This window comes from Megascapheus bottae, chromosome 20, assembly GCF_031878675.1.
Source record: "Megascapheus bottae isolate mThoBot1 chromosome 20, mThoBot2.hap1, whole genome shotgun sequence".
In the NCBI taxonomy this organism is placed as follows: Eukaryota; Metazoa; Chordata; class Mammalia; order Rodentia; family Geomyidae; genus Megascapheus; species Megascapheus bottae.
In genome coordinates, this window is record NC_143528.1 from 31,322,525 (window position 1) to 31,348,336 (window position 25,812).

The 25,812-nt window shown below is 39.6% G+C and overlaps 1 protein-coding gene across 1 annotated transcript in view; it reads right to left on the bottom strand.

The window, feature by feature from the left end:
• Positions 1 to 25,502, bottom strand: part of Tll1 (tolloid like 1) — a 145,455-nt gene extending 119,953 nt beyond the window's left edge. Inside the window, exon 1 of the mRNA XM_090354218.1 lies at positions 25,334 to 25,502. Within this exon, the coding sequence (XP_090210344.1) occupies positions 25,334 to 25,502 (169 nt within the window). The remainder of the gene's footprint in view (positions 1 to 25,333) is intronic.
• Between the last annotated feature and the right edge of the window lie 310 nt (positions 25,503 to 25,812).

Genomic DNA, 25,812 nt, shown 5'->3' on the forward strand with positions numbered 1-25,812 from the left:
AATGGGGACCAAGACATGAGAAAGGGTATCAATGTATGGGAATTAATGCACCATCTATCTGGTGAATATAATGTAACCCTTCTATTAATTACAATAAAAAATTCATAGGTGAAATAAATCAAGGATTCAATGAGTAGGGAAAAAAAGGAAGAATTCTTCAATGTCTCATGCACCTCTGCCTCTCCGCCACTGTAATTCTTCACTCTACCTGTGCATCTATGTCATAGCCATTCACCAACCAATCTGTTTGGTACATCTCAGAGTAAATCACAGGCTGAGATTTTGGCTGAAATGATAGAGTGCCTACCTCACAAGCATGAGATCCTGAGTTCAAGCCCTGCAACTGCCAAAAAAAAAAATACAAACCAAAAAATGAGAGGGCATAGAAAATTACTGAAAGTAAGTCACCGGTCCCAATGTACCTTCTAAATGTCTCAGCCTTCTATCATTTTGTACAGTGTTCTCAATATCATGTAAACTTAAACCTGTAAAACATACACATTTTCCGAGTGAATTGCCTTGCTTTTTGTAAACACGTATGTTCAAAATCCTATCAAGATATATAACATATTTTCTTGGTAAGTTTCTAAACTTGTTTCCTAAAAAGAAAAGTGATAGTGTAAACCAGGTAAAAGGAGAATGGCTCTGTCTGGAAAGAGGCAAGTTGAATGCTCTCCACCCTCCCTGCCTCACTGAATCTTGCCTCACAGGCTCCAAGGATGGTGGCTCCTCAAACAGGAAGAAGGTATCTACTGCTGTGCTCTGGGATCCCTGGTGGTTCCACAGGCTCAAGGTCTCTGACTGCAGATAAAAGAAGTTAAGCCTCCCCGTGTTCCTCCAACCAGGAGGCCAGGCCCAGTTTTCAAAGCTTGAAAATTTCTCCACTAAATGATAGATAATTGGGCTTAATTGTTTATTTCCTTCAAGGCAATCCCATACTTGATTTTGAGATAGTCATCATTTTTAGAGATTTGTGCATGGCAATTAATAGTTTTCAACACTGGAACAAAGCACTAGTGACAAACTAGAAGGAGTCTTCATACCTTCTGGCCATTCTCCCAAAACAGTGCTATCATGGGTAGGTATATTTTCTATACATAGAGAAATTACCACTCTTGCTCAAGATACCTTAAGAACGCTCTTAGGACCGAAAGCCTTAGCCCTGAACTCAAAGCTAATCCAGGCCTTCATGAATAAATTGTTGGTCCTTTCTCTGTAATCTTGCTTCAAGCCATCCTCATTGAAAGAAAATTCTAGTTTGTATTATTACAAATTAAACATCACTAATCAGGAGGTTGAGATCTGAGGCACTAAAATTTGTGAGATTCTTATCTCCAATTAACCACCAGAGAACCAGAACTGGTGCTCTGGTTCACGGAGTAAGGCCTTGAAATGAAGAGCTCAGGGACTGCACCCAGGCCCAGAGTTCAAGTCAGTCCCACAACTGACTAAAAAGAAAGGCATGAAGAGAATCCTATCAAATCACCTCCAGGTGATTTGAATACAAGTTTCTTAATTTGCATTATTTATCATGACTAACGTACTTCATGAAAGTTGGTATGTGTACAATATAACATATTTGTGTGAAATCTACAGAGAATACTCTCCCATATGTTTGATTCATTGTGTTTTAGCCAGATTATTGATCATCAGTATTGCCTTTAATAAGGGTGATGTAAATATATATGTTCCAAAGTAAACTCAAGTAAACCAGAATTAGTAGACCAGCTATACAATTCTGATAAGCTATAGCTTAAAATCATGAATTTGTTCATTACTCGAAGCCAGTTGAGGGCAAATTTTCAGAGAAACTGTTGTGTTTCTGCATATCTTGTCAGCACCAGTGTCCTTGTCCTGTGCCATCTATTCAGGAATTTATTTTAGTGTAGAGAACAACTTAGTCAGATATGATAGAGGACAGAATTGTTTAACAGTGTGACATCTCCCTAAGGGGCATAGTTTGGCGAGGCTTTGTTGTTTATTTTTTTCCAACCTATTATAAACATTCCCTAAGCTCAGGATCTTGAGTGGCCATGAGATTCTCCTCTACAGGATCCATCTGGACCCATCCCTGTGGCTTACAATGGCTTGAGGGTGAACGGAAAACTCAAGCATCAACTTCATGCTGTTGGCTGTGCTAGACATAATAAAGGGCTTTGTCTCTGAAAAGAGCTCCTGGCACAATCTATGAGATTGGGGCATGCTGACTTGCTAACCTGCCAGGAAAGTAACAATTCAGACCCTCCACAGTTGTTGCACAAACACTGTCATTATGCAGGTTTGGTATCTGGTGTGCTCACAGATTCACCAGAAAGATCCTGCTGGAAGGTGAACTGGCTTGAACATCAAGCCCTCACTTGTCTTCCCTGAAATCAGAGTCTGTTGTGGATTGTGGTTAGAGGACCGACTGCATTTCCAAAACACTCAGTTCAACATATCATTGTATTGACTTCCTGCAGAAATTCCAGATCATGACTTTATTAAGTGGTAATGATAGTCTGAGGGCAGAAATACACTGATCCCTTCAGTTTGGTGCTTTTAATCAAAAACTATTTTAGAAAGCCAACGTTCTGATTATGGCTCATATTGTCTTCTCTAAGAATTTAAAAAATATTCCATAGGAAAGCAAAAATTAAGAACTAAGGTGTCTCCAAATCTGCATAAAAGGAACATTATGAAGAGAACTTGAGGCAACAAAAGAAAAACAAGCCTATGAACATTTTACACATGGCAACAGATAAAAGCCAAACAGAAAACACTAACGAGTGTAATGAATAAAACAAATAACCAAGTACTCCTGAAGAAAGTCAACATCATTTCCTGTTGGCATCCGAGAAATGGAGGTTTTGCAGATTTCCTTTCTTGTCATTTTGTGACTTACCCAGTTGCTATAAGTTGCGTATAAGTTAAGGTAAAATAGAAATGTTTTATGCCATCTCTCCATTTTAAAGGGCTACTATAAGAGTGCTTTTTATTTGTGATTATAAATTAAGGGTAAAAGGCATGATGCAAAGGCTCAATAATATGATATTCTGCCTAGAAACACAGTATGAACAAGTTTTCAAGTAGACTTTCATACTTAAGCAGAACCAGTTTAATTCCTAAAGTGAATAAATTACATATAATTGTATATGTTTAGAGGTGCTCTTTATAATTGAGCCATACGCCACAAAGCAATCTACATGTGTTGTCTCTAAAATGAAAATATATACATCACAAAGTACCATTTTAGAAATCTCAACTCTGAAAGGCCCATTTCAGCCACAATAAAAATAGACAACCAGGCACCAGTGGCTTATGCCTGTAATTCTAGCTACTCAGAAGGCTGAGATCTGAGATTTGCGGCTCAAAGCCAGCCCAGTAAGTAACATCCATGAGACTCTTATCTCCAATTAGCTACCAAAAAGGCAGAAGTAGAGCTGTGGCCCAACTGGTAGAACACTAGCCTTAAGCAAAAGAGTTCATGGTCAGTGCCCAGGCCCTGAGTTCAAACTCCAATAGCAGCATACGTGCATGCCCACGCACGCACACACCCACCCACAAACACACACCACACACACTAATTAGGAACATGAGAATGTAAACTGTAATTTCTCTAATGACTAATGGCATTCTTAGTCCTACTTACTACATCAATTACTATAGACAAGTTTACTTTCCTTGAACATTTTAAACATAGCAAACACATCACACACCAAAGGTTCTTTTAATAATCACAATTTGTTATCAAACAAGTATGTATCCATTAAGAAATTGGGCTTATTTCTTCTACTTTGAGAACTACTTGGAATAAACATGTCATTACTTCACAGTTCATATGACATAATAATGAGTGGAAAAAAATATTTGCTGTGTACTCCAAAACACAATTATTTCACATTTGATGAAAGAAGGAAAGAGAAAAAAAAGACAAGAACTCAATCCAAAAAGTTTTTGTTCATTATTTGGTAAAACTAGTCCCTCTCTGGGACATATAATATAATTTACTGTAACATGCTTACTCAACTGTAAGTGTAAACACATCTCTTAGTCTGGCATTTAGAATGAATTCTGGTTAGAATTCTCTCTAAGTAGTGAAGTTTCTATCTAATCAAGGTGACATGACAGCTGATACCTAAATCTCTAAATTCCTATACACCCAGACCATTAACTAAGAGAAAAATCTAAGTGAGAACTTCCTTAAAGTAAAAGGCATCACTTGGTCAAATTCCCAAACTGTCTGTGCATCATGATACACCTCAATATGGAGAACCACAACCATTTCAAACAAGCAGTTCTAGACTTCTGATCTCTTCTTTATATCCCGCTTCTTTTTCTTTTCGGCAATATTAAGGTTTGAACTCAGGACCTTCAACTTGCTAGACAAGCACACTATTGATGGAGTCATACTTCCAACCATTTATTCTGCTTATTTTGGAGTTGGGGGTCTCACTTCTTCCCTGAGCATCCTGGACTATAATCCTCTTCTTACATTTCAGGTCAGAATTGGGATAACAGACACATGTCCTAATTTTTCCATTGAAAAAAGGTCTCTCAACCTTTTTGTCCCCAACCTTACCTGAACCACAATCCTCCCTCCCAGCCTGTTTCCCAAGTAGCTAAGATTACAGGCGTATATCACTTGCTCCCAGCTCTGCATGTGTCATCTGGAAAAGCATTTCAGTAGATTGGAAGGTTCAAGAGCTGTTCTCATGGGTCAGCAAAACAAGTGGGAACTAAAGTAGGAAATAAACTAAAGCACATTTTGGAATAAGACATAGAAAGCAAACAAGTATTCTGGTCAGACTTACCAGGGCTTTCTGAAGGATAACTAGAACAAAAGTTGAAGTCAGAGAGCCCCCCACCAGACATGTAAATAAGATTACACATTAGAACCAGGAAGGCAGAAAAATGTTAGATGTAAGGAGGGCCTGGACAGCAGTGCTACCACAAAAAAGTTTCATATATCATTTCTCTGAATATAGAACAGTATCATATGTTGAAAGGCACACTTGACTAAATTTTTCTATAGCCAGATCATAAAGCCAGTAGGTGCCGCTTATAATCCTAGCTATTCAGGAAGCTGAGATCTGAGAATTATGCTTTGAAGCCAGCCCAGGCAGAAATGTCTGAAAGACTCTTTCCTGCAATTAAGCACCAAAAAAAAAAAAAACCTGAAATGGAGTTGGGAGTCAAATAGTAGAGCATGCTACCCTTGAGCAAAAAGGCTCAAGGGGAGCACTATGTCCCCAAATTGAAGCCCTAGAACTGGAACAACAACAACAAAAAAGTCACTTAATGGGCCTGCAGATTGCACAACACGTGTTCAAGTTCAGAGACACTGAAGCTGAGAGAAGGGCTTAGTCATATGAGACTCAAAATACTCTGAGCACTGAACATTACCAAGTTGAAAAGTTAACTTGAAGGAAGAAGAGAGAGTTCAGAAATGAAGACACGCAAGACAATCAGTTTGTCGTCAGTTTCCCATCTATTAAAGGGAAAATGAATCGTTACTTCTTCATCTCAAGGAAGGTCATACAACTCCAAAAGAAAGAGCAGATAAATTCATGGTTGGGAGAGACGTGAGGATTCCATGTAGACCCATAGCAATTAGCAGATCACGAGGTTGCTTCCTCATATTGTGCTCCGATGAAGACGCAGACAACAGGCTATAAAAACAGCAACTACTTCAAGTGTCTGATATGTTTGTCTAAAATAAAATTATTGGAGGAGGAGGGTCAGGAGGGGACAAAAACTGGGAGAAAAGGAGAAGAGGTGATGCTGTTCAAAAAGAAACATACTCATTACCTGAGTTCTGTAACTGTAACCCCTCTATACATCACCTTTACAATAAAAAAAATTAAACTAAGCCATTTCCTCAAAGATATTCAAATAAATAAATAAAATAAAATCACTACAGACATTAGTAAAAGTATTAAAGATACTAAATTATTTTAATGACATTACTTATGTAACAACTTAATTACTTATCAAATTGCTTAGGACTGGTACAAATTACCCTGCATAATGACACTTTAGTCCCCTAACTTGCTTGAAGACATTAGGCAGAGATTGCTTTAAAAATGAGCAAATACAGTAAAAAGTAAATAAGGAAAGGAATAACTCCACACCCTGAACTGCACAACACTCTGAAGCCCCACACAATGCTAATGCCAGAACGGATTTTGGGAATGCCCGGGAAACTCTCTAATTTTGAAACAAGTAACCTTTTTACCTTCTCTAGTATCACTTTCTTCACACCAAACCACTGAAGATATTGCCTGTATATTCCTATTTCTCTGTTATTGTACGAACTTATTAGCCATGCTTTCATCTAATGAATAAAAAGTGCTTAGCATCACAATATTCCATGGTTGACACTGCTTGAATAACTCAGCGGCCCCAGTGTTACATGCCTGTCATCCTAAGGAACAGGAGAGACAGTGGAAAATCATACTACTTGACTACCTGGACAGGAAAGTCTGAGATTCTGCCTCCATAGAGTGGAACTGTTCAACATGGCACATGCTACCAAGAGCCTCAAAGTGGGTAAAACATGACTCAGGAGCCCGCCTGCGCAGGAAGTGAGACCCAGCAAATAAACACAGCTGGAGGCATAGCAAGTGATACAATGCCAACCTAGCAAGTGTGAGGCCCATCATCAATTCCAGTAACACCAAAGAAGTAAATTAATTAATAACAATCCAAATCAAAATAGAGCCATTCAAGTCCATTACTGATACCCTGGTCTCTACCACAAGCGCGCCTAGTCAATCTACTACTATTCTACACCAAATAAAAATGTTTAGTTTGCCCTGCTCTTATCTCAAATATATTCTCTGATATTTATGGAGAGTCAGAATGCAGTCCTTCTCTGCCACCCAGTCTAACTTCCAACATCCTTACCAAGGTCCACACACAATGACACTAGTTTAATATCTTCCTCTCTTCTCTTTTTTGTGTTTTTGTTGTTCTTGTTGGTCATGGGACTTGAACTCTGGGCCTGGGCACCATCTCAGAGCTCTTCAGCTCAAGGCTGACGGTCCTACCACTTTAGCCACAGCACCACTTCCAGTTTTCTAATGGTTAACTGGAGATAAGTGTCTCATGAACTTTAGTGTCCATGCTGGTTTTGAACTGTGATCTTCAGATCTCAGGTAGGATTATAGGTGCTATCCACTGTGCCTGGCTCCACTCCTCACTTTAAGGGCTGTGTGATACAAAATTCAGGTGACCCAGAGTTGGAGGACTGAATACAGACAACATCTATACCACTTATCACTTAATTCTCTAACATTCAAATCTTTTTTAAAAAATGAGAATGACTCTACCATTTGCTCTGTGAGGTTGCTGTACAATCATATTAAACATATGGAAGTTTGGAAAAGGGGAAGTGGGATAAAAAATATTTAAGCTAATCTTTTCTGCCTTTGCAAATCCAGTTCACACCTATTTGTGAAGCGTTTCCAAAATAGACAAATAAAGCATAGCTATTCCATTCACACTTCCCCATAGGATTTATTATATTTTGCATCTACTTACACAACTGTGCTGAACAGCTATTTTAACACTGCAATGCTATTTAACTTATATCTTAACTTGTATCTTATAAAATAGTGATCTTTTTTATTGTAATGTATAGGATTACAGTTACATTCTCCAGATAGAAGGTGCATTACTTCTCACACATTAATACCCTTTCTCATGTTTTTGTCCCTTTTTCCTTCCCCCACCTCCTCTCAATAACCTTGTTTTCCTCCCTTCTGTTTTCTATTTCAAATAAACAAATAAGCATATATACAATATGCTAGGTAAAAAAGTCAGCTACAGTAAAAATATGAAATTAAGAAAAGGGCAACCAAAGAAAAGAGAAAAAACATAGTACATTAAGAACAATAATTGCACAAGATAAAGCTCTTGTTTCCATATTCTGGAGATCCTTTCATTTAGCCTCATCCTATATGACCTTATGTAGCTAAGTAGCTACTGTAATCTTCTGTTAGGAGACTCCTAGATGTGTACTAATTTAAAATAGTGATCTTGTTCGGCATTTCTATTATAATCACTTGTATAATTCTTCAGTCACTCCTTATTACATTTAATCTCTTTAGAGGGCAGCACATTCAATATAAAATATTCTTTTTAATCTATCATCTTTTCCGCAGGTGTTTAGGAAGAAGACTACCAACAATTTAGAGCTGATATGATTATTTTAATGCAGTCAACTGTAGTTACTTTAACATATAAAGATGGCCATAGCTCACAATATCTATGCTGAAAATAATATTCATTTTGGTTCTAAAAGGAAAAATAATACTGTATGTGCTTGAGGCCGAAATGGATAAAAGTTGTGGCATGACGGGCTTTTAATGAAAACATTACTATGACATACTCTCAGATATTAGTTGATCCTAAATTGGTTACGAGTACAATGGCCCTAAAGTAGAACTTGCCAAATATGTTCATAATCATTAAGCTTCTTTGAGAACATAGACCTATGTGTCAGAAATCCAAACTGAAATAATTTCAGGAAATATAAAAGAACAGTCAGGATTTCTTGAGTCTGTTTTGTTTCACATGTTTTAGTTGAAAACGATTGCTGAAATAAATGCTTACTGATTCCCCTATTATAATTATGGAGAAAATAAAAACCAGCTTTAGGGTAAACTCAAAGTTAAGAAACTAAAGTTCAGGAGATGACAGGATTTCCCGGTGCACTGGCTCCAGGGATGAGATAATAACAAACCACAAAAATGATGGCAAAGTTAGTAAGTAGAGAAGTAGAGAAGAACACACACACACACACACACACACACACACACACACACGTGGAAAAAGTACTGGCTCTACTAAGATACACGCTATATTGAAAATGGTAATTTACTAAGGAGAAAAACCCATACTTTATGATGGGTAGGCAGTGTCACAAATTTTTCCTGCATAAGCTTGAGGATACTGCAGCTTTTACCCGAAAACTAAATATACTTCACCATCTTTCTTATGATTTAAATAATCCCATGATTTTCTCCTAAATGGTTTAGGAATATCCTGGTTCAAAGCCAGCCTGAGAACTTGGGGCCACTAGTTCATACCTACTTACTCAGGAGTGCCTAGGAAAGAAGTTTACAAGACTCTATTTCCAAAATAAGTAACAGGAAAAAAAAACAGGTGTAGCTTAAATGGTAGAACACAGGAAAGTAAGTAAACTAAACCATCCTGCGTTCATATCCTTGTACTAGCAAAAAAAAATGACAAAAACATCTCCTCTTCAATGTTTGAATGCATTTGAATAGAATTGCTATTATTTCCTTATTTCTTCTCTAAATATTGGATAAAAATCTACTAGTGAAGTCACCCAGGCCTGGAATATGTTTTTGTAGAATTTTTTTTAAAAAAATTTAAGCTATTTCCATAATATTCATAGGATGACCTGAAACTTCACATTAATGACTTTCACGTTCAGTGATTTTGTATTTACCTAACGAACAGCATTTGTGTTTGGAAACAGAGAGACAGAGAGAGAACAAGGCTTAACTCAAAGCAACCACAAATAGCATATTCTTAGGAAACTGTAAGTAAGAGATGTGAATGATACATTGTGGGTCAGCAAATGACCTTTTATAATTGACCACTGCTCACATATACAAATCACTACTTCTCCACCTAATTGCACAATCTGCTCCAAATAGGTCGAATATGAAAACCGGAATTCCTCTGAGATTTCGGAATTGCACTGCAATGCCTCTAAATGGAGGGGGTTGGGGTCACAGTCTCTCACAACACATTCCCCATGGATTGCCACAAATTAAGGAATTTTCTATATTTTCACAAATCAAATAACGAGATTTTCTTTCATATAACTGAAAGAAACAAAGGGAAAAAATTGAGTGAATGTGCACGTTAATTGAGGCTAAAGTAGTATTAACAACTGACCATGGTAGAAAATGCCTATAATCCCAGCACTCAGAAGCCTGATGCAAAAGCATCCCTTGTACAAAGCTAGACTCAACTATGTAAGCAGCACATTGCCTCAAAAAAAAAAAAGAATGTAGCAGTACTAAAAGTTTCAGAAATTGTAAGAGGAAAAAGTCACATAAATGTAGCTCATTTGACAAAGAAAAGAAAACTTGAAAAATGTTTTAATGGTTCTTCAGAAAGTGGAAGATACTGAATGATATAACTTGATTCTCTATTTTAATAGCAATAATGCGGGTATTGAATATAAAAAGATGTCAAACAACCACTCTTAACAAAAGGCCTAACTTTTAGCTCCTTCTACAAAGCTGTAAAAAGGTGGAAATCAGCAGCAGGCATGGTTCACTTGTACATAAAGAGCACTTTCCTTGAAAATTCCAAAGGATAGCTGTGCTCTTCTCCCCTATGAGATTTAAATTGAATTCTTCCATGTGAAGACCTTATAATAAGGTCTTTTTATGTAACTCAAGAGATTCTCAGATTTATCATGCCTTTATGGGACTCATGGATATGCTTACTGGTCACTGACAATGAAAAGGGGTGTGTGCAACCCATGTAAGCCAAGTTAGGAATATAGTACATTTTAGTAAGAAAAGACTTTATGGTTATATTTAATGTCATGATAAAGAAGTTTCAAGTAAAACCATTCAATATTCATACCATTTAAATTCTTCAAGGAAATGTTCTGATGATGTTTAATATTTAGAAGTCATGGCGCCAGGAGTTTGGCCTAGTGGTAGAGTGCTTGCCTAGCATGCACAAAGACCCAGGTTCGATTTCTTGGTACTACATATATAGAAAAAAGCCAGAAGTGGTGCTGAGGCTCAAGTGGTAGAGCTCTAACCTTGAGAAAGTTCAAGGACAGGGCTCAGGCCCTGAGCTCAAGCCCAAGACTGGCAAAAAAAAAAAAGATTGATTAGTCATTTCTAAGACTAGGAGCTATCTCTCCTACAAAGCTGGAATAGGACTCGCCTTTCTGAACAAGAAATGCAAGCTACTTTTTCATTCTCTGAGATTTTTAAATTCATGCAAATAGAGTTAAACAAAAGTTATGGCTGAAAAATACACAAAAACAAACAAATATAATCCAGAACAGAAGACCAAAGCCAGAGCTCAACTCGGGGTCTTTGTCCAGGTTGGATGGCATACTGTTGGACTAAATTGTCCGTCAGGGCCCAAATGACAGAATAAGAAGGCCCACTGAAGCTGGGAAGGGTACATATAAACTTTCAAAAATTTGGAACCATAACATATAATAAAGAACGCAAGTGAAACTCAGACATCCCCAGTACCTGCACAGAAACAGACTTCGGAACCTTGAAATTAAGTAAAGAAAAGTAAATATTCCCAGAGATTTCATAAGCAAAAAAGAAATTCCCAAATAAGGCTTGCACTATGGATGGATCTTACTAGGATAGTTCAGTACATTCAATCAGAGAATTTACTTCATAGCACCCACTGCTACTCAACAAGAGTGAAGATCAGTCTCCTCACATATAACTTTACCACTGAAATCCAAGAGGGGTAAAAGGAAGAAACTTTTTAAGTCCATTTAATGGATGATGAGCATAGAAACAAATATTCCAAAGTATCAATAAACCAAATCCAACGATATTCTTAAATGCTCAAATTGGATTTATTCCAGAATGAAAATATTGGTTAATATCAGTAATTATCAACTTTTTTACACTACTCTGAAAAGTATGATCAGGATGAATATACCAGCCTAGAAAAGTCAAGAGTTTCTTAATCTGATGGGAAAAGGTATCTTATTTAAAGATATCAAATAGTATATTTGATAAATATTGAAAACATCCCCATTAAAACTGGGTACAGAGAAATCTAGACTTTAGTTGTTACTTCTATGCAATATTGGAAGATATCAGCCCAAAAAGCAAAGTTTAGTTTTAGCCAAATTAAAACCACAAAGATTGTGAAGAAAGAAATGAAACTTCATGCTTCCTTGCACATGACCTGACTGCCTGCATGACTGATACACAGATAAACTATTGGTAATTTGTAAGAGATTGTCAAGGATTTAGACTAAAAACAAAAAAAAATCAAAAATCAAACATGTTTCTACTTAACATAAAAAACTAAAGATAAATCTAAAGCTACAGTATATGATCAAAAAATTGGAAAAATGCAATAAATTACCAAAACACAAAAATTTTACAGATAAAAATATGTAGAAAAATTTAAATGCCCCTAAGGAAGGCCTGAACAAATAGAGATCTATACCATATTCATGGAGCCGAAGTGTGATGAAAATAATTCTCTCTAAAATAACCTGCATATCCAATGACTAGAAATCACCTAAACAGTGACACTGAACAGGCTGAGTTCAGAGTTAATATGGAAGGCAAAAGTCCAAATGTAACCAACATACTCTTGAAGAGCAACATAAGGGACTCAAACTGTCAAATAACAATGGCACACAAGGAGATCTCAAATCCATTTGTCTTACACAACACACATGGGTTTGTTTTTTAATTCTATTTCTTGCTGTGCTTTATCTACATCACAGTCTAACCTACTCTGTGAAGCCACAGTGAAGTCTTCTATCCCAAATCCTTTTCTTTATTTGCAAAACCTTCACTCTGTGGCCAGGTAGGTCATCTCTTGGTCCCTTAAACCTAACTGCTCTTTCTTATGACTATTGACTCTGTCCAAACCAACACCACTGAGGAGTATCTACCTTCATAAGGAGCTGAAAGTCTCCCTTCTCCCTGCCAATCATTTCTTTCACCAACTCTGCCAGACCATGATTTGACTGTAATCAAGCCATTGATCTGCATTAAGTTTTCAGTAAGCTTCCTTCTCATTGCCAGTGAAATCAAATTCATAGTCTGAGTGTTAAAAAACAATCCTTGATACTATCTTCTAGAATGACTTCTGGCCAAGACATGACCTCTGAACACATCCTCTACACTGTCCATATTGAACTCATTATCACTTCCTGTGCTTTCATAAAAGTCATGAACTTTCACAGTTTCAGGTTTTATCTTAGTTATTTGGCTCCAAATTTTTACCCCACCCTTTTACCAGGAAAAAAGAATACATATTATAGACCTTGAGGATCCAGCTCCAGTAACTTTTTCAATGAGAAGCCTTCTTTATAACTAATACAATTGATGCAATGAATGCATTCTATCATCTGTTACTGACATACTCTGCTTATTTACTTTCATATTGATAGGTAAAGTATTTGTGGAGACTTTTCCCCCCTGGTAGAAGCTGGAATCCTTTCAGGAAGGGCACACACCTTAGTTGCATTCCCTAAATACATTCCTGAAACATGTCAAAAGCAACTTGCTGTTTATACTTGTTACACACTACAGTCTTTTAGTCTTCACTAAGACGCGGTACATTTAATCCTTATATGTTGTATAATTAAGGGACCATTATCCCTGTGTGACAAGCAAAACATCTTCAGATCAAAAGCACTGTAAGTAGATTGAGTTAATATAATTAAACTCTAAGAGCCAATATTTGTACACAAATCTCTTACATTATACCTAATGCCCTCTAAATTAAATTACATTACCAAGATGTATGTGGCTAATTTTTATTGGATGTCATTCATTATCACCATGAAAGACTCAAGAATAAAACTTCCTTTGACAATGACTTAATGGTTTTTAAAACAGTATATTATCTATAAAATGAGTAAAGACAGCCAAAAAAAAATCCTTGCTAAGACCATGAAGATAACCTAAAACTTTATGAAGCTGAATTTTATGGAGTTAATTTAAAATGTACGTTTGTGTCACATGGAAGAAGATTTGCAAGAATGGAGAAAAGTGATTATTTGATATAAAATATCAAATGCGCCAGGAGTTTGGCCGAGTAGTAGAGTGCCTGCCTAGCATGCACGAAGACCTGGGTTTGATTCCTCCAGAAGTGGTGCTAAAGCTCAAAGTGGTAGAGCTCTAGCCTTGAGAAATTTCAAGGACAGTACTCAGGCCATGAACTCAAGCCCAGGACTGGCAAAAAAAAAAGTCTTCACTGAAAAGGAGGTTTATCTGGTGAATATAATATAACCCTTCAATTAATTACAATAAAAAAGAAAAAGAAAGAAAAAGAAAACATCAAATGCTATATATATTTTAAGGTTTAAGCCAGAAAAACTCTGCTACAGTATCCTTGCTATAGCTCTCCTTCTCTGAATTTATGAGCACTTACCATGAGTTTGAAAAAATCAGAAATACCCTCTCCCCTGGTCATATTCTTCTCAACTAACATTCAAACCATCTCTTCTGTGACACAAATATGACAGAGTGACCTTTGACTCTGAAAGTAATATGACACTAACATACATTGATCTACACATAGGTTATTTTGCTAGGCTCTTGAAAGATTTTCTATTTTTTTAACTAAAGGACTGATGTAGGAAAGGAGGCATAAACAGTTTCAAGGCTACACTTGACCAAGACAAATCCGAGAGTCTCTTACTTGAAAGTGATGCTCCTCAGAAAGATCTGCAGCACTGCAGATCTTTTTCTTATTAACCTTTTTTTTTTTTGCTTATGTACTGCCAAGGAATTGAACTCAGGGCCTCATATATGCTTAACAAGCACTCTATCGCTTAGCCCCATTCCCAACCCCATCTTTCAGATCTTAAGTAAAGAAAGTTACAGGAAAAATTTGTAAGAACACATACACTGCTTATCATAAGCTATACTAGTATTTATTTTCAACTGTAAAGCTGAGATAACTATAACATACAATTATGTGATTAGTGTGCAAATAACTATTATACAGAAACAATTAGCCTTTTATGAAAAATAAAAGGAAGTCTACAGCATAAACCCAAAGATGAATCTACCTTTCCTTCATAGTTACTGCTCAATAATTATTTAATGAACTAAGAGATATTTGTAACTTAGAGCCATGTGCTCAAACTTAGCTCTCTGTAAACATGGGATTGTGAGCATGTAAGTTCTTCAAGTGGTTCCAGATGGCAAATGAAATCTAAACCAGAAATTACTGAAAGACTATATAGCCAAGATTCTATTCACACATTAGTCAATGTGAATTGAAAAATGTCAATATGTTTTGAGTGCAGGAGACATGTGAGCACACAGTCAAGAATAACACACAAAACTGTTTACATCGTTACCTCTGAAATCTTTCCAAACAACAGAAAGTCTCTCTGGAGGATTTATCCTCTCATAATTGCCACGTTTCGGGTGCACGAGAATGAAGGTAGTTTGAAACACAGCAAGGAAAAAAAGGTTTTACTCTATGAATACTTTTATAAAGTTTATATTCCTACAAATAAGTAGTTTTGAGTTTTAATTTTTTTCTATGTCCTATATTTTTGTAATTTTGGGGAGAAAAATAATACAAATTTCCAGACAACCTGATATACTTCACATGCATCTAATTTCTATAAAATACAATAAGGGTCATGTTCTCATCACTAGTTTACATTTCAGCAAACTAAACATAAGAGAGGGAAAAAGACTTTCCAATCTAAGTTATTATTTGGGGGGAGGGACGTGTTTGAGTATATCTGTCCATTTCCATTTCTCATCTAACTTCCTAACAAATCATTATTTTGTCCTTCTGAAACCTTTTTTAACTCATTCTAAACATCAGTTTATTTTGTGTTAATGTGGTATCAAGAAGTTGACCCCAAGATCTCGTGCATACTTGGCCAGTGCTCTACCACTAAGCCACATTCCCAGCCCTATAAAACCTCTCTTGAAAAACAACAAAGAATTTTTGAGGCGAGCTTCAATTTATAAACATGTACCCAATTTTTTCAAAGAAAGGAAAGAAATATAGACAGGTGAACAGACAGAAGGAATGTGCTAGCATGTGAAGTCTGGAGATCTGGTTTCTAATTCTGATCTATTACAGGGTTACATAAAGTAATCTATCTTGGCACTTCGTTACTAGCATCATTCAATAATGAACAAGGATATTCATTTTTGAGGCATCCATACAGTTTTGTGAAGGAAGCCCCTTTCTACTTCTAAGTGCCATGACATATGCTAAATAGATGCTTCCTTGGCCAGTACTTTAATCTTGGAATACACTGCATGTATTTCTAATGATCAATATCACCCTTTCTGTCACCAGTTCACACAGCAACTGCCTCTAGATCTCCTTTGAAACATAAAGCAACAACGGACCCCTGGTTTAGGTCATTACCTTCAGTACCCACTCCAGATGGCAAATCCAAATTATTCCAACACTGAACTCAAGCCTGAATATAATCTATATGTTTTTCTTGGATAAAATATGTGTATATGTAGAAATACTCTAGGTCTTATATTTAGGAAATGAGATATGAAAAAGAAGTTTGTTTAACTAGGGTTTGTTTATGTTGACTTTCTGGACAAGTGCAAGCAGGTATTTTCCACCTTAGAAGGGAAATTTGCTATAAGGAATGTCTTCCATGGGAATTTGCTACAAGGAATATCTTTTTGTCTAATAAATTATAATGCAGCTGAAATCCCATATGGTATATGTGATATGTCCGACTTCCTGCTGTTATGAAACAGCACTGCACTCGCAAGAAACTACTCATGAATGAATAGATCTGATCAAGGCACAGTGTATGAATAGAGGGAGATGTCAGAAATGAAGCCTTGTATAAAGAGTTGATGCTAATAAAATAAATGTGAGAAATTGTTTTAAGGGAAAGACTTGACATTAGTATTCCATAGGTATATACAACATACACTGTAAACCATTGTCCTGATCCCCCTTTCCGAATATTTGAAAGGATGTTGGTCCCACGTTTTATGAACTCAAAGTCACAGAATAATATCATTTTATGGGACCTCTGTTGCACATGAAGACTGTCATTGATCGAGATGATGTTTTGTTTGTCTATATGCATCCATGATAGTTACAAAACGCATTGTCTATAAGCACAATGTCTTAGTATCAAACACATGTGCATTTGAATCAGAGAAGACTGGGAGAGAGGGAAGGCATCATTTCAGGATGTCAGCCAACTCACCTGATGCTAGCAAGATTTCCAACACTTCAAGAGAATCTCAGATTATCCCAATAAACACTTCAAGTTCACTCACGACCAAAGAAAGAACTCAAATAGCACCGATAGGAGCAACCCTGCCAGGAACCATTAGAGGTGACTCTGGGGCACACAGCCCACATGCTGACAGCTCAACATGGATGAGAAATGTAAGGAATGAGCAAACTACTCCACCCTCCCACCATACCCTCCATCTACCCTACCTCCCCCTTCACACCAATTACAGGGCATCAACGCAGAACTCAGCAACACAGAAGTATCGCAGGCTGATAGCAAATATATGCTTTCTATCTTCAGCTCCATAATCACCATGTAGAGTGATTTTTTTCAGTATTGGAGTCTTTTTTAAGCCTTGATTCCAATGGTTCACATAACACCCAAAACATAAAATAACATTTTGTTTGGGAAAAAAATATTGGGAAGTACTTTCTGATTCTTACCTACTAAATGGTTTTGAATACTTACAATGACTAACATTGAAGGATCTTTTTTTAAGAGGATGATGGCTAACAAATATTTGGCCAAAGCCACTAATGTAAATTGTAAGAGAAGAGCTGAGTAAGATAAACACCTCCTTAGTAGACTTTCTGGACTTCAATTAGCACCTAATTTACAATACTTCTTAGAACAAATATATCTTGGGCTCTTGGGATGGGCTTGACAAGAGACAGGAGATGCACAAGATGCCATGAGAAGCTGACAAAACAAGCAGTCCATTAGCCCAGGGTGCTTCCAAATCCAATAGTCAATATCTCATCTTCAGGGCTGAAAATGGCAAGATCTAAATAAATAAACAAGGGATTCCTTCCTGCTTTCTGAGAAAGAATGCATTTTATGTCAGTTATTCCGCAGCTCTGGAGCTAGAAGGAAATTTTCCTTAAAGAAAAACTAAAGGGGCCAGGAGTTTGGCCTACTGGTAGAGTGCTTGCCTAGCATGCATGAAGACCTGGGTTCAATTTCTCCATACCACATATTGCACATAAAAGAATTGTAGGTAACTACAAAATGCTCCCAGAAGACGAAATCCTAAATCTCAGGAATCCTGTTAGGCACCTAAGACCTGACACAGCCCCCAGCCTTGCTTCAATCTCAGGATCTTGCAGGAAGATTTCCTACAGTTTAAGGGAGCATCATAGCCCCCCAATATAACCATAATCACTACCATCTCCCCAGACACCAGATGGTCCAAGTGAAGATGCAATCCCTCATTTGGTCATTTGGATTATTTGTTTCTGTCTTTTCTAAGCATTTTCAGTAAAGCTTATGGAGAGTCCTAGTTTAATTACTAGATGGGTCTAATACTATTAGACTTGCTGAAATGAGTGATAGTAAATTATCTGCATTTGATACGAAACTATCTGATTTCCAGGAGAATTTAAAAGCCATAACACCACTTCAATGCCACAATGACTGAGAAGCTTAAAGGTTCATTTGCATGACTATTAGAAATTTTGCAAAAGCAACAAGTTAAATACTAAAAGGTGAATTTCAACTGAACATTAAGAAACATTGTTGAGATAGTCAAGAGAAGGGTCCACTTCTACAGAATGAAGGAAAACAACATGATTTCTGTGGAAGAACCTATCTACAGAATTTACACCAATCTGGGGCTGGGAGTTTGGCCTAGTGGTAGAGTGCTTGCCTAGCATGGATGAAGACCCAGGTTCGATTCCTCAGTACCACATATATAGAAAAAAGTCAGAAATGGTGCTGAGGCTCAAGTGGTAGAGCTCTAGCCTTGAGAAAGTCCAAGGACAGTGCTCAAGCCCCAGGCCTGGCAAAAAAAAAAAAAAGAATTTACACCAATCTTTCACAGAAAAGTAAGTCACCATGAGGGGAAGAAAACCACTGGTGACTTATTCATCGACTGATTCAGTATGCCTTTCCTTGGCTGGTACACACATTCAGCTGCATTTAAGAAGAAGCCTAAAGGAACACAGAGACAGTGAATAAACCTCTACCTGATCAGAACCTATAAACACCTCATGGATTGTTACACAAAATACCTATGGGTATTTTGAAAATGCTTTGTGGTAAACTATTTTAAAAATACTAAGAGAAATTGAAGAAGACACAAACAAATGGAGTGACACTCATGTTCACAGATTGGTAGACTATGATTAAAATATCACTACTACCTACAGAAATTTATACATGTGTTACAATCACTACCCATATAATAATTGACAAATAGAAAAACATCTTAAATTCAAAATGGCCAAAGAAATCTTGACTAAAATGAACCTAGAGGCATCGGAATATCTGACTTCAAAATATGCCTCCAAGCTCTAGTAAGGAAAATGAATGACATCATGCTAGCATAAAAATGGACACATAAACCACTAACACACCCGAGTCAAGTGACTTTCCATAAAGACTCCAAAGTTAAGCGCTAGTACACATTCCAATAAATAACATTAGGAAATTTGGATATTCACAAGCAGAGTGAGACTAGATCCCTAGCTCTTACCATGTACAAAAGTCAACTCAAGATGTATTGAAGACATAAATATAAAACCTAAAATGAAAAACCTATGAGAAGAATGCACAGTGGAAACACTTATGACATTAATGGGGCAAGGATTTTTTTGGGGGGACAAGAATGTAAAAACATAAACCATGGGTAAAACAATAGAAAAATGAGATGATGTCATCCTGAAATGTGTCCACATATAAAGAAATTAGCAGAAGGAGGGGGACCCTAAAGGATTTTGGCAAAAACTCACATAATGTATCTAATAATTGTGAATATCCTCTTCAGAGGTAAGAAGAGGGAAAAATCTCAGTAGACTAAATAATAGAAAGAAAAGAAAGGGGAGAAGAAGGAAGAGGAGGGGAAGGGAGAGACAGGGAGAAGAGGGGAAAGAGAGAGGAGGGGAGGGGAGGGCAGGAGAAGGCAGGGGAGGGAAAGAGACCAATTCAAGCAACCACAGTCCTTTCCCATACCTATTACCAGTAGCTTCCACTTGTGGACCAGAACAGCCCTGGCTCTCCAGACAAGAGCTAGAGAATTACTCCTGGCAAGAAGAGAATGGAACTTTAATATGCAGAAAGGAATGTTTCATCCACCCCCTTTTTGGCAAAAATTTGTATTTCAGCCACTTTCTGAGTCAGTACCAGAAGCAGGAGGAGAAAATTATTTTTTCAAGATCTAAGAAATGAAGAGTATGACGAAAGAGACTGGTGAGGAGGAGCGGTTCTTTGAAATATATTTTTTTAATAAAAGCTTGGCAGTCTAGAGAGGCGCCAATGGAGAAATAAATGTTTGGGTATTTCAAACAGTGATGGAATAAAGTAGAGAGCATCAAGTTCTGAAATGCCACACCTAAAAGCTGTCATTTCAGCCAGAGAATACAATATTGAGGAAGGTGGGGGGAGAGAGAGAAAAAAAATCCTGCCTAGAAATTATGAATTTAAGAAAACTAACCCAAGACACTAACACTCTGCTTATGAAGTTAAGTAGAAAGAATTCTCTAGGATGCCAAAGCTTCTTTCTACATAAACTGTCTTAGTTCCTCAAAAGACAAATTCAACCTTGTGTTCACCAGTACATAATCATATTTTATTTTTCCTCAACACGGGGAAAAAACATTTACTCAGGATAGAAAGTCTCTTTTTCATAGCCCCCACATATTTCTACAGAGAATGAAGATACTCTTCTGAACAAACTTATTCTAAAATTCTACTTACTATCCAAGATACTAATTTAGTCTGTCTGCTTTACTGCCCAGTGTACCTTTAGTTGTATAAGATTTCCTAATATACTCTTAACCACACAAAAAAAGAACAAAGAAAGGAAAGGGGAGAGAAGAGAAGAAAGGGAGGGAGGGGGGGAGGGACGAGGGAGGGAGGGAGGGAGGGACTTAAGAAAGGAATGGAAGGGAGGGAAAGGAGGGAGGGAAAATGAAAAAGGGAAGGAGAAATGGAGGAAAAGAGGAGAAGAAGGGAGGAAAGGAGGAAAGGAGGAAGGGAGGGAGGGGGGAAGGAAGGAGGGAAGGAGGGAAGGTGGGGGAGAGGAATATGCAATAATGCAGTTAGTTCATCAAGTCTTTGCTTGTCCAGGCACTCTACGCAAATCTTGCAGAAAATTAAGGTCTTGTTCACTGAATTTGCCCAAGTGCTTCATAGATTTTATGCATGAGATGGACAGTATTGATGTAGTAAGACATTGAAACAAGACACCTCAGTCCCTGCTCTAAGGGAAAGTCTTCCAGCATCAGCTTTCCAAGGTCCTCTGCCGCCCTTCTGAACTCCAGAGTGAGAGAAATCTGCATATTCAGGTTGACCATGCCTGCACTACACTGAACAACATAATGCAGACAGTTCTTAGAGTTGCTTCTGTGTGTGTGTGTGTGTGTGTGTGTATACACAAACAAGTATCTACATTCTATCCTGATGGAATTTGTTATATTCACATATCTGAAGCTGTACCACACAAAACTACCCACTCTCACTTATACCAAAAACATCTAAATCAAAACTCAATGAAATGAATACAAGGCTATTTTCTTATGTCTTTCCTAAACTCAAATTCAGAATCATTTACAGACATATAATTACAGCCAAGTTCCTAAGTGTATTAAGGATGGTATAATTTTTAACAAATTGTAACCGAGTTATTCCTTCTGGGTAATATGACTTTGATTTCATTTGGAAGAGAAATCTGCAGATAGGACAAGGAAACAATCCATGCATATAAAGAAGATACTAAGAACATGCTAGATATCTAACGTATCAGATTATGGTAATTTCTCTAATTAAGGATAAACGTTAAAAATCAACTAAGACCTTTTTCATTAAAGACTTAGGGTTGGAAAATACCCTATGTTCTTAGCCACTTCTCCCTTCTCAATGTGAAACAAACTACATCTCTGTTAGCTTTGGTTAACTTGAGCAAACTTCTATTGTCTGTACCTCAAGGAAAGCCAGCAAAGAATGCAATATAACCATTAGATACTTCCAGACTTGGACATCAAGAGCACTGGAATTCAGTTCTGGGTAATCACACCAGCCATTCAACCTCACTCAGCATCTCCTCCTATCTGTGAAATGGGAAGATTAGCAAAATCTACTGTATTAACATGCTGTGAACATCAGCTAAAACTATGTACTCAGAAATGCTTTAAAGCCATAAATCTATGCATATCAGCAAGATACCAGGCCATTGGGGATTTTAAGGAATATTAAGACTTTTGTTAGGGAAGTCTGGAGAGAGTCCTCTATGCCAGCCACGACTGGGGTCAGCGCTAGATCTATCCTGCCTAATCACTGGAAATGATCTCTCTCTGTTGCTTTGGTTTGGGATTCTAATGTATTGTGCTTTTCCTGTGATTGCATGTTTTATTTGTTTTATACCACTCTAAAAGGGAGGTAGTAATGGTTTTGCCACTCTTTAGCTAAGATGACAAAGCCTTGCATTTCATTCAGTTTAAAAATGGGGTAGTAACTTGGAAGGTGTAGAGGGACTGAGAAAGATGAGAACAAGGGAAAAAGTAACATTAATCAAGATTCATTGTGCACATAATCTGACCTGGAGAATCAAAACCCCTTTGAACAACTACTTAAGATAAAATTTTAAAAATAAGGTCTCTGATTCTGTGAATACTACTTAAGTTTCCACTTGACATTCTTACTTTCTCTCTTACCAGACATACATACATACATACATACATACATACATACATACATACAGAGAGAGAGAGAGAGAGAGAGAGAGAGAGAGAGAGAGAGAGAGAACACCATACCTCTTTCATTCAAAACGGAAAAGAGATAAAAACAATAATCCAGACCAGGAGTTTGGCATAGTGGTAGAGTGCTTGCCTAGCATGCACAAAGACCCAGGTTCAATGGGGCCGGGAGTTTGGCCTAGTGGTTAAAGTGCTTGCCTAGCATGCATGAAGACCCAGGTTCGATTCCTCCGTACCACATACATAGAAAAAAAAAGCCGGAAGTGGTGCTGAGGCTCAAGTGGTAGAGCTCTAGCCTTGAGAAAATCCAAGGACAAGTGCTCAGCCCAGGACTGGCAAAAAAAAAAAAAAAAAAAAACAACACCCAGGTTCAATTCCTTGGTACCACATACATAGAAAAAAGCCAAAAGTAGTGCTGAGGCTCAAGTGGTAGAGCTCTAGCCTTGAGAAAGTACAAAGGACAGTGCTCAGGCCCTGAGCTCAAGCCCAGGACTGGCAAAAAACAACAACAATAATCCATTCTAAATTGTTCTAATTTCAATATCTATGTTCAAAAAATAAATCTGTATCAGCTTGGGGACCTGGCTCAGGTGTTACAGCACCCATCAGCACAAAGGCTGTCCCAAAACTCAATAAATAAATAATCCCATAATAAGGAAATACTATCAAAGTTCCCCCCTCCCTCCCCTTTAGTTGTTTATTTGCTGAGGAACATAAACATCTCTGCTTGAGGTATGTTTAAATTCATATAGGTGGCTGGTTAAAACTTTCACCCCACACAGTATTAAAAGAGATGTTTTCAAGCCAGGCATGGATGTCTCACACCTTATCCTAGCACTGGGGACACGAGATCTGAGGATCAAGATTCCAAGCCAGACAAACCCATGAGCCTCTTCTCTTCAGTCAACTAACAAAGAGCCAGAAGTGAGGCTTGGCTCATGTCAGTAGAGCTGAGGAAAAAGAGTCCAAGGCCCTGAAGATTAGCACTAAAGGAGGGAAAAAAGAAACAGTTTTCCGGAGCCCATACTATAAATTATATATTTCACGTGTACCTTACCACAAACGAGAAATGCGCAGTTTTCATCCAGTTGTAAACATCTTACTCAAAATATCTCAGCACATGTGTGGAGTTGCTCAGTCACCCACCCTACAGAGTTTTGGTCATCCGGTGCAGGCCGGGGGGGAGCCCTGGGGCACTCAGGGTGTGAACACATGCTCAAGGTTTAAGGTCACGGAGGGACTGCAAAGCAATGCTGACCTGCATCAGAACTCTGAGTTTCACACAAAGTTCTACTAACCGCTGTGAATTTTAAAGGATCTGTTCTTAGAGTTCACCAAACATTGAAAATAAAAAAAAAAGATCTGAGGATCCCAACACAGCCTACACACACACACACACACACACACACACACACACACACTCCGTGTCAGAGCTGTGTGTATCATCAAAGGTAAAACTTAATTAGGTACTTTCCAAATTTCCCTTGACCTGGGTAGGAAAGGATCTCTGGGGCTGTTGGGGGGGGGGGGGGTGGTGGTGAGTACGCTTCGCCTGGCTGTGAGAGGGACGAAACAACAGTTGTAGATTCTGTAGACGTGGGTGGGCGTCGGTGGACCCCACGCCTCGCCCCCCCTTCTCCAAAGCGCACACTTGGGGATGACTTGGTTTCCAGGACCAAGGCGCCCTCCACCCTGGCATCTCCTTTCAAAGTGAGGAGTCCACAGAGCCGGGGTCCCCTCCACCCAATCCCAGCGGTCGGGGCGGAGGCCTGCGGGGCCCGGGACCCTGCGGCGGCCCGCGCGGGGCAGCCCGGGGGCGCTGGACACGTGGGGTTCCCACCCCAGGTCCAGGCAGCAGGGAAGGGGGGAAGACCTTGGGGAGCCGGGGCGGGACGGGGCGGGGGTGCAGGTTCCCACAGTGCGCGCCCAGCTGCGGTTCCCAGGGGCGTTCGCCCCTGACCCACGTTGGAACGGGGTTCCGAGTGGGGCGGAGGGGGAATTACTCTCGACGGGCGCCAGCTTGGGGATCCTGTCTGGAAACCACTTCTCCCCGGCTGTCCCGATCCACTGCCAGCCCGAACCCCACGCTTGACGTTCCTGGAACGGGGAGCGGGGAGGGGGTCCCCAGAATGCAGCCTGCATGGTCCACCCGTCCGCACCCACCTTTGGCGGAAGGGGAGTGGCTGCCCTGGGGGTCTGGGGTCCCCTCGAGACGCCTTGAGCGGGCTGCGGGGTGGAAGTCACAGCTCACAGCGGTCAGCTGTGGGGACTGGAGGAAGGAGCGCAGGGGAGGGCAGGGGCGGGCGGGGAGGACGGAGATGGCCGGGATGTTGGCTCCGCATCAGGGGAATCGCGATCCTCCCAGCCTGGGAACTCCAGGCAACTTCGTGGGGAAGGGGAAGGAGGGGGAGAGGAGGAGGAGGACGTGGAGGGGGTGCGGGACACAGAAAGAGAGGGAGGGAGGGAAACAGGTGAGCTCCCATCGCCAGCCCAACGGAAATCCAAGTAGGCGGGCGCCCGGGGCGCGCCACCATCCGCCGGGACCTGGGGCGGGGGGGGGGGGGGAGAGAGAGAGAGAGAGAGAGAGAGAGAGAGAGAGAGAGAGAGAGAGAGAGAGAGAGAGAGAGAGAGAGAGAGAGAGAGAGAGAGAGAGAGAGACACTCGGGGAGGCACTTACCCGCTTTGCACGGGTCCTTGTAATCTAAAGTCTCCGTGTTGTCCTCGTCGCTGCCATCCCAAGTGTCATCGTAATCGAGCCCCGCGCAGCCCCACAGCTCCCCGCACAGCACGAGCCCCGCGGCCGCCAGCCAAGCGAGCACCGCCGGCCAGCGCGCCTCCAGCCCCATCCTCCTCCGCCGAGAGGGAAAGGAGGGGGCGCGACGGGCGGGCAGGGCGCACGGGCGCGCGGCGCGGCGGCGGGGGGACCCCGCGGGCTGCTCCCGGGAGGCTCCCCGGCACCGCCGGCCCCGGGAGCTCAGGTGTCCCGAGCCGGGCGGGAGCCTCGGGGACCGGTGCGGAGGACCGGTGCGCCCCTGAGCTGCGCCGGGGGAGAAGTTGGCCAGGGGCCCGCGGGTGGGCGGAGGGCAGGTGAGGAACGAGGGGTGGGGGGATTGGGGAGGCGGGCCGGAGCCTCTGCGGGCCAACTGGGCTGCAGCC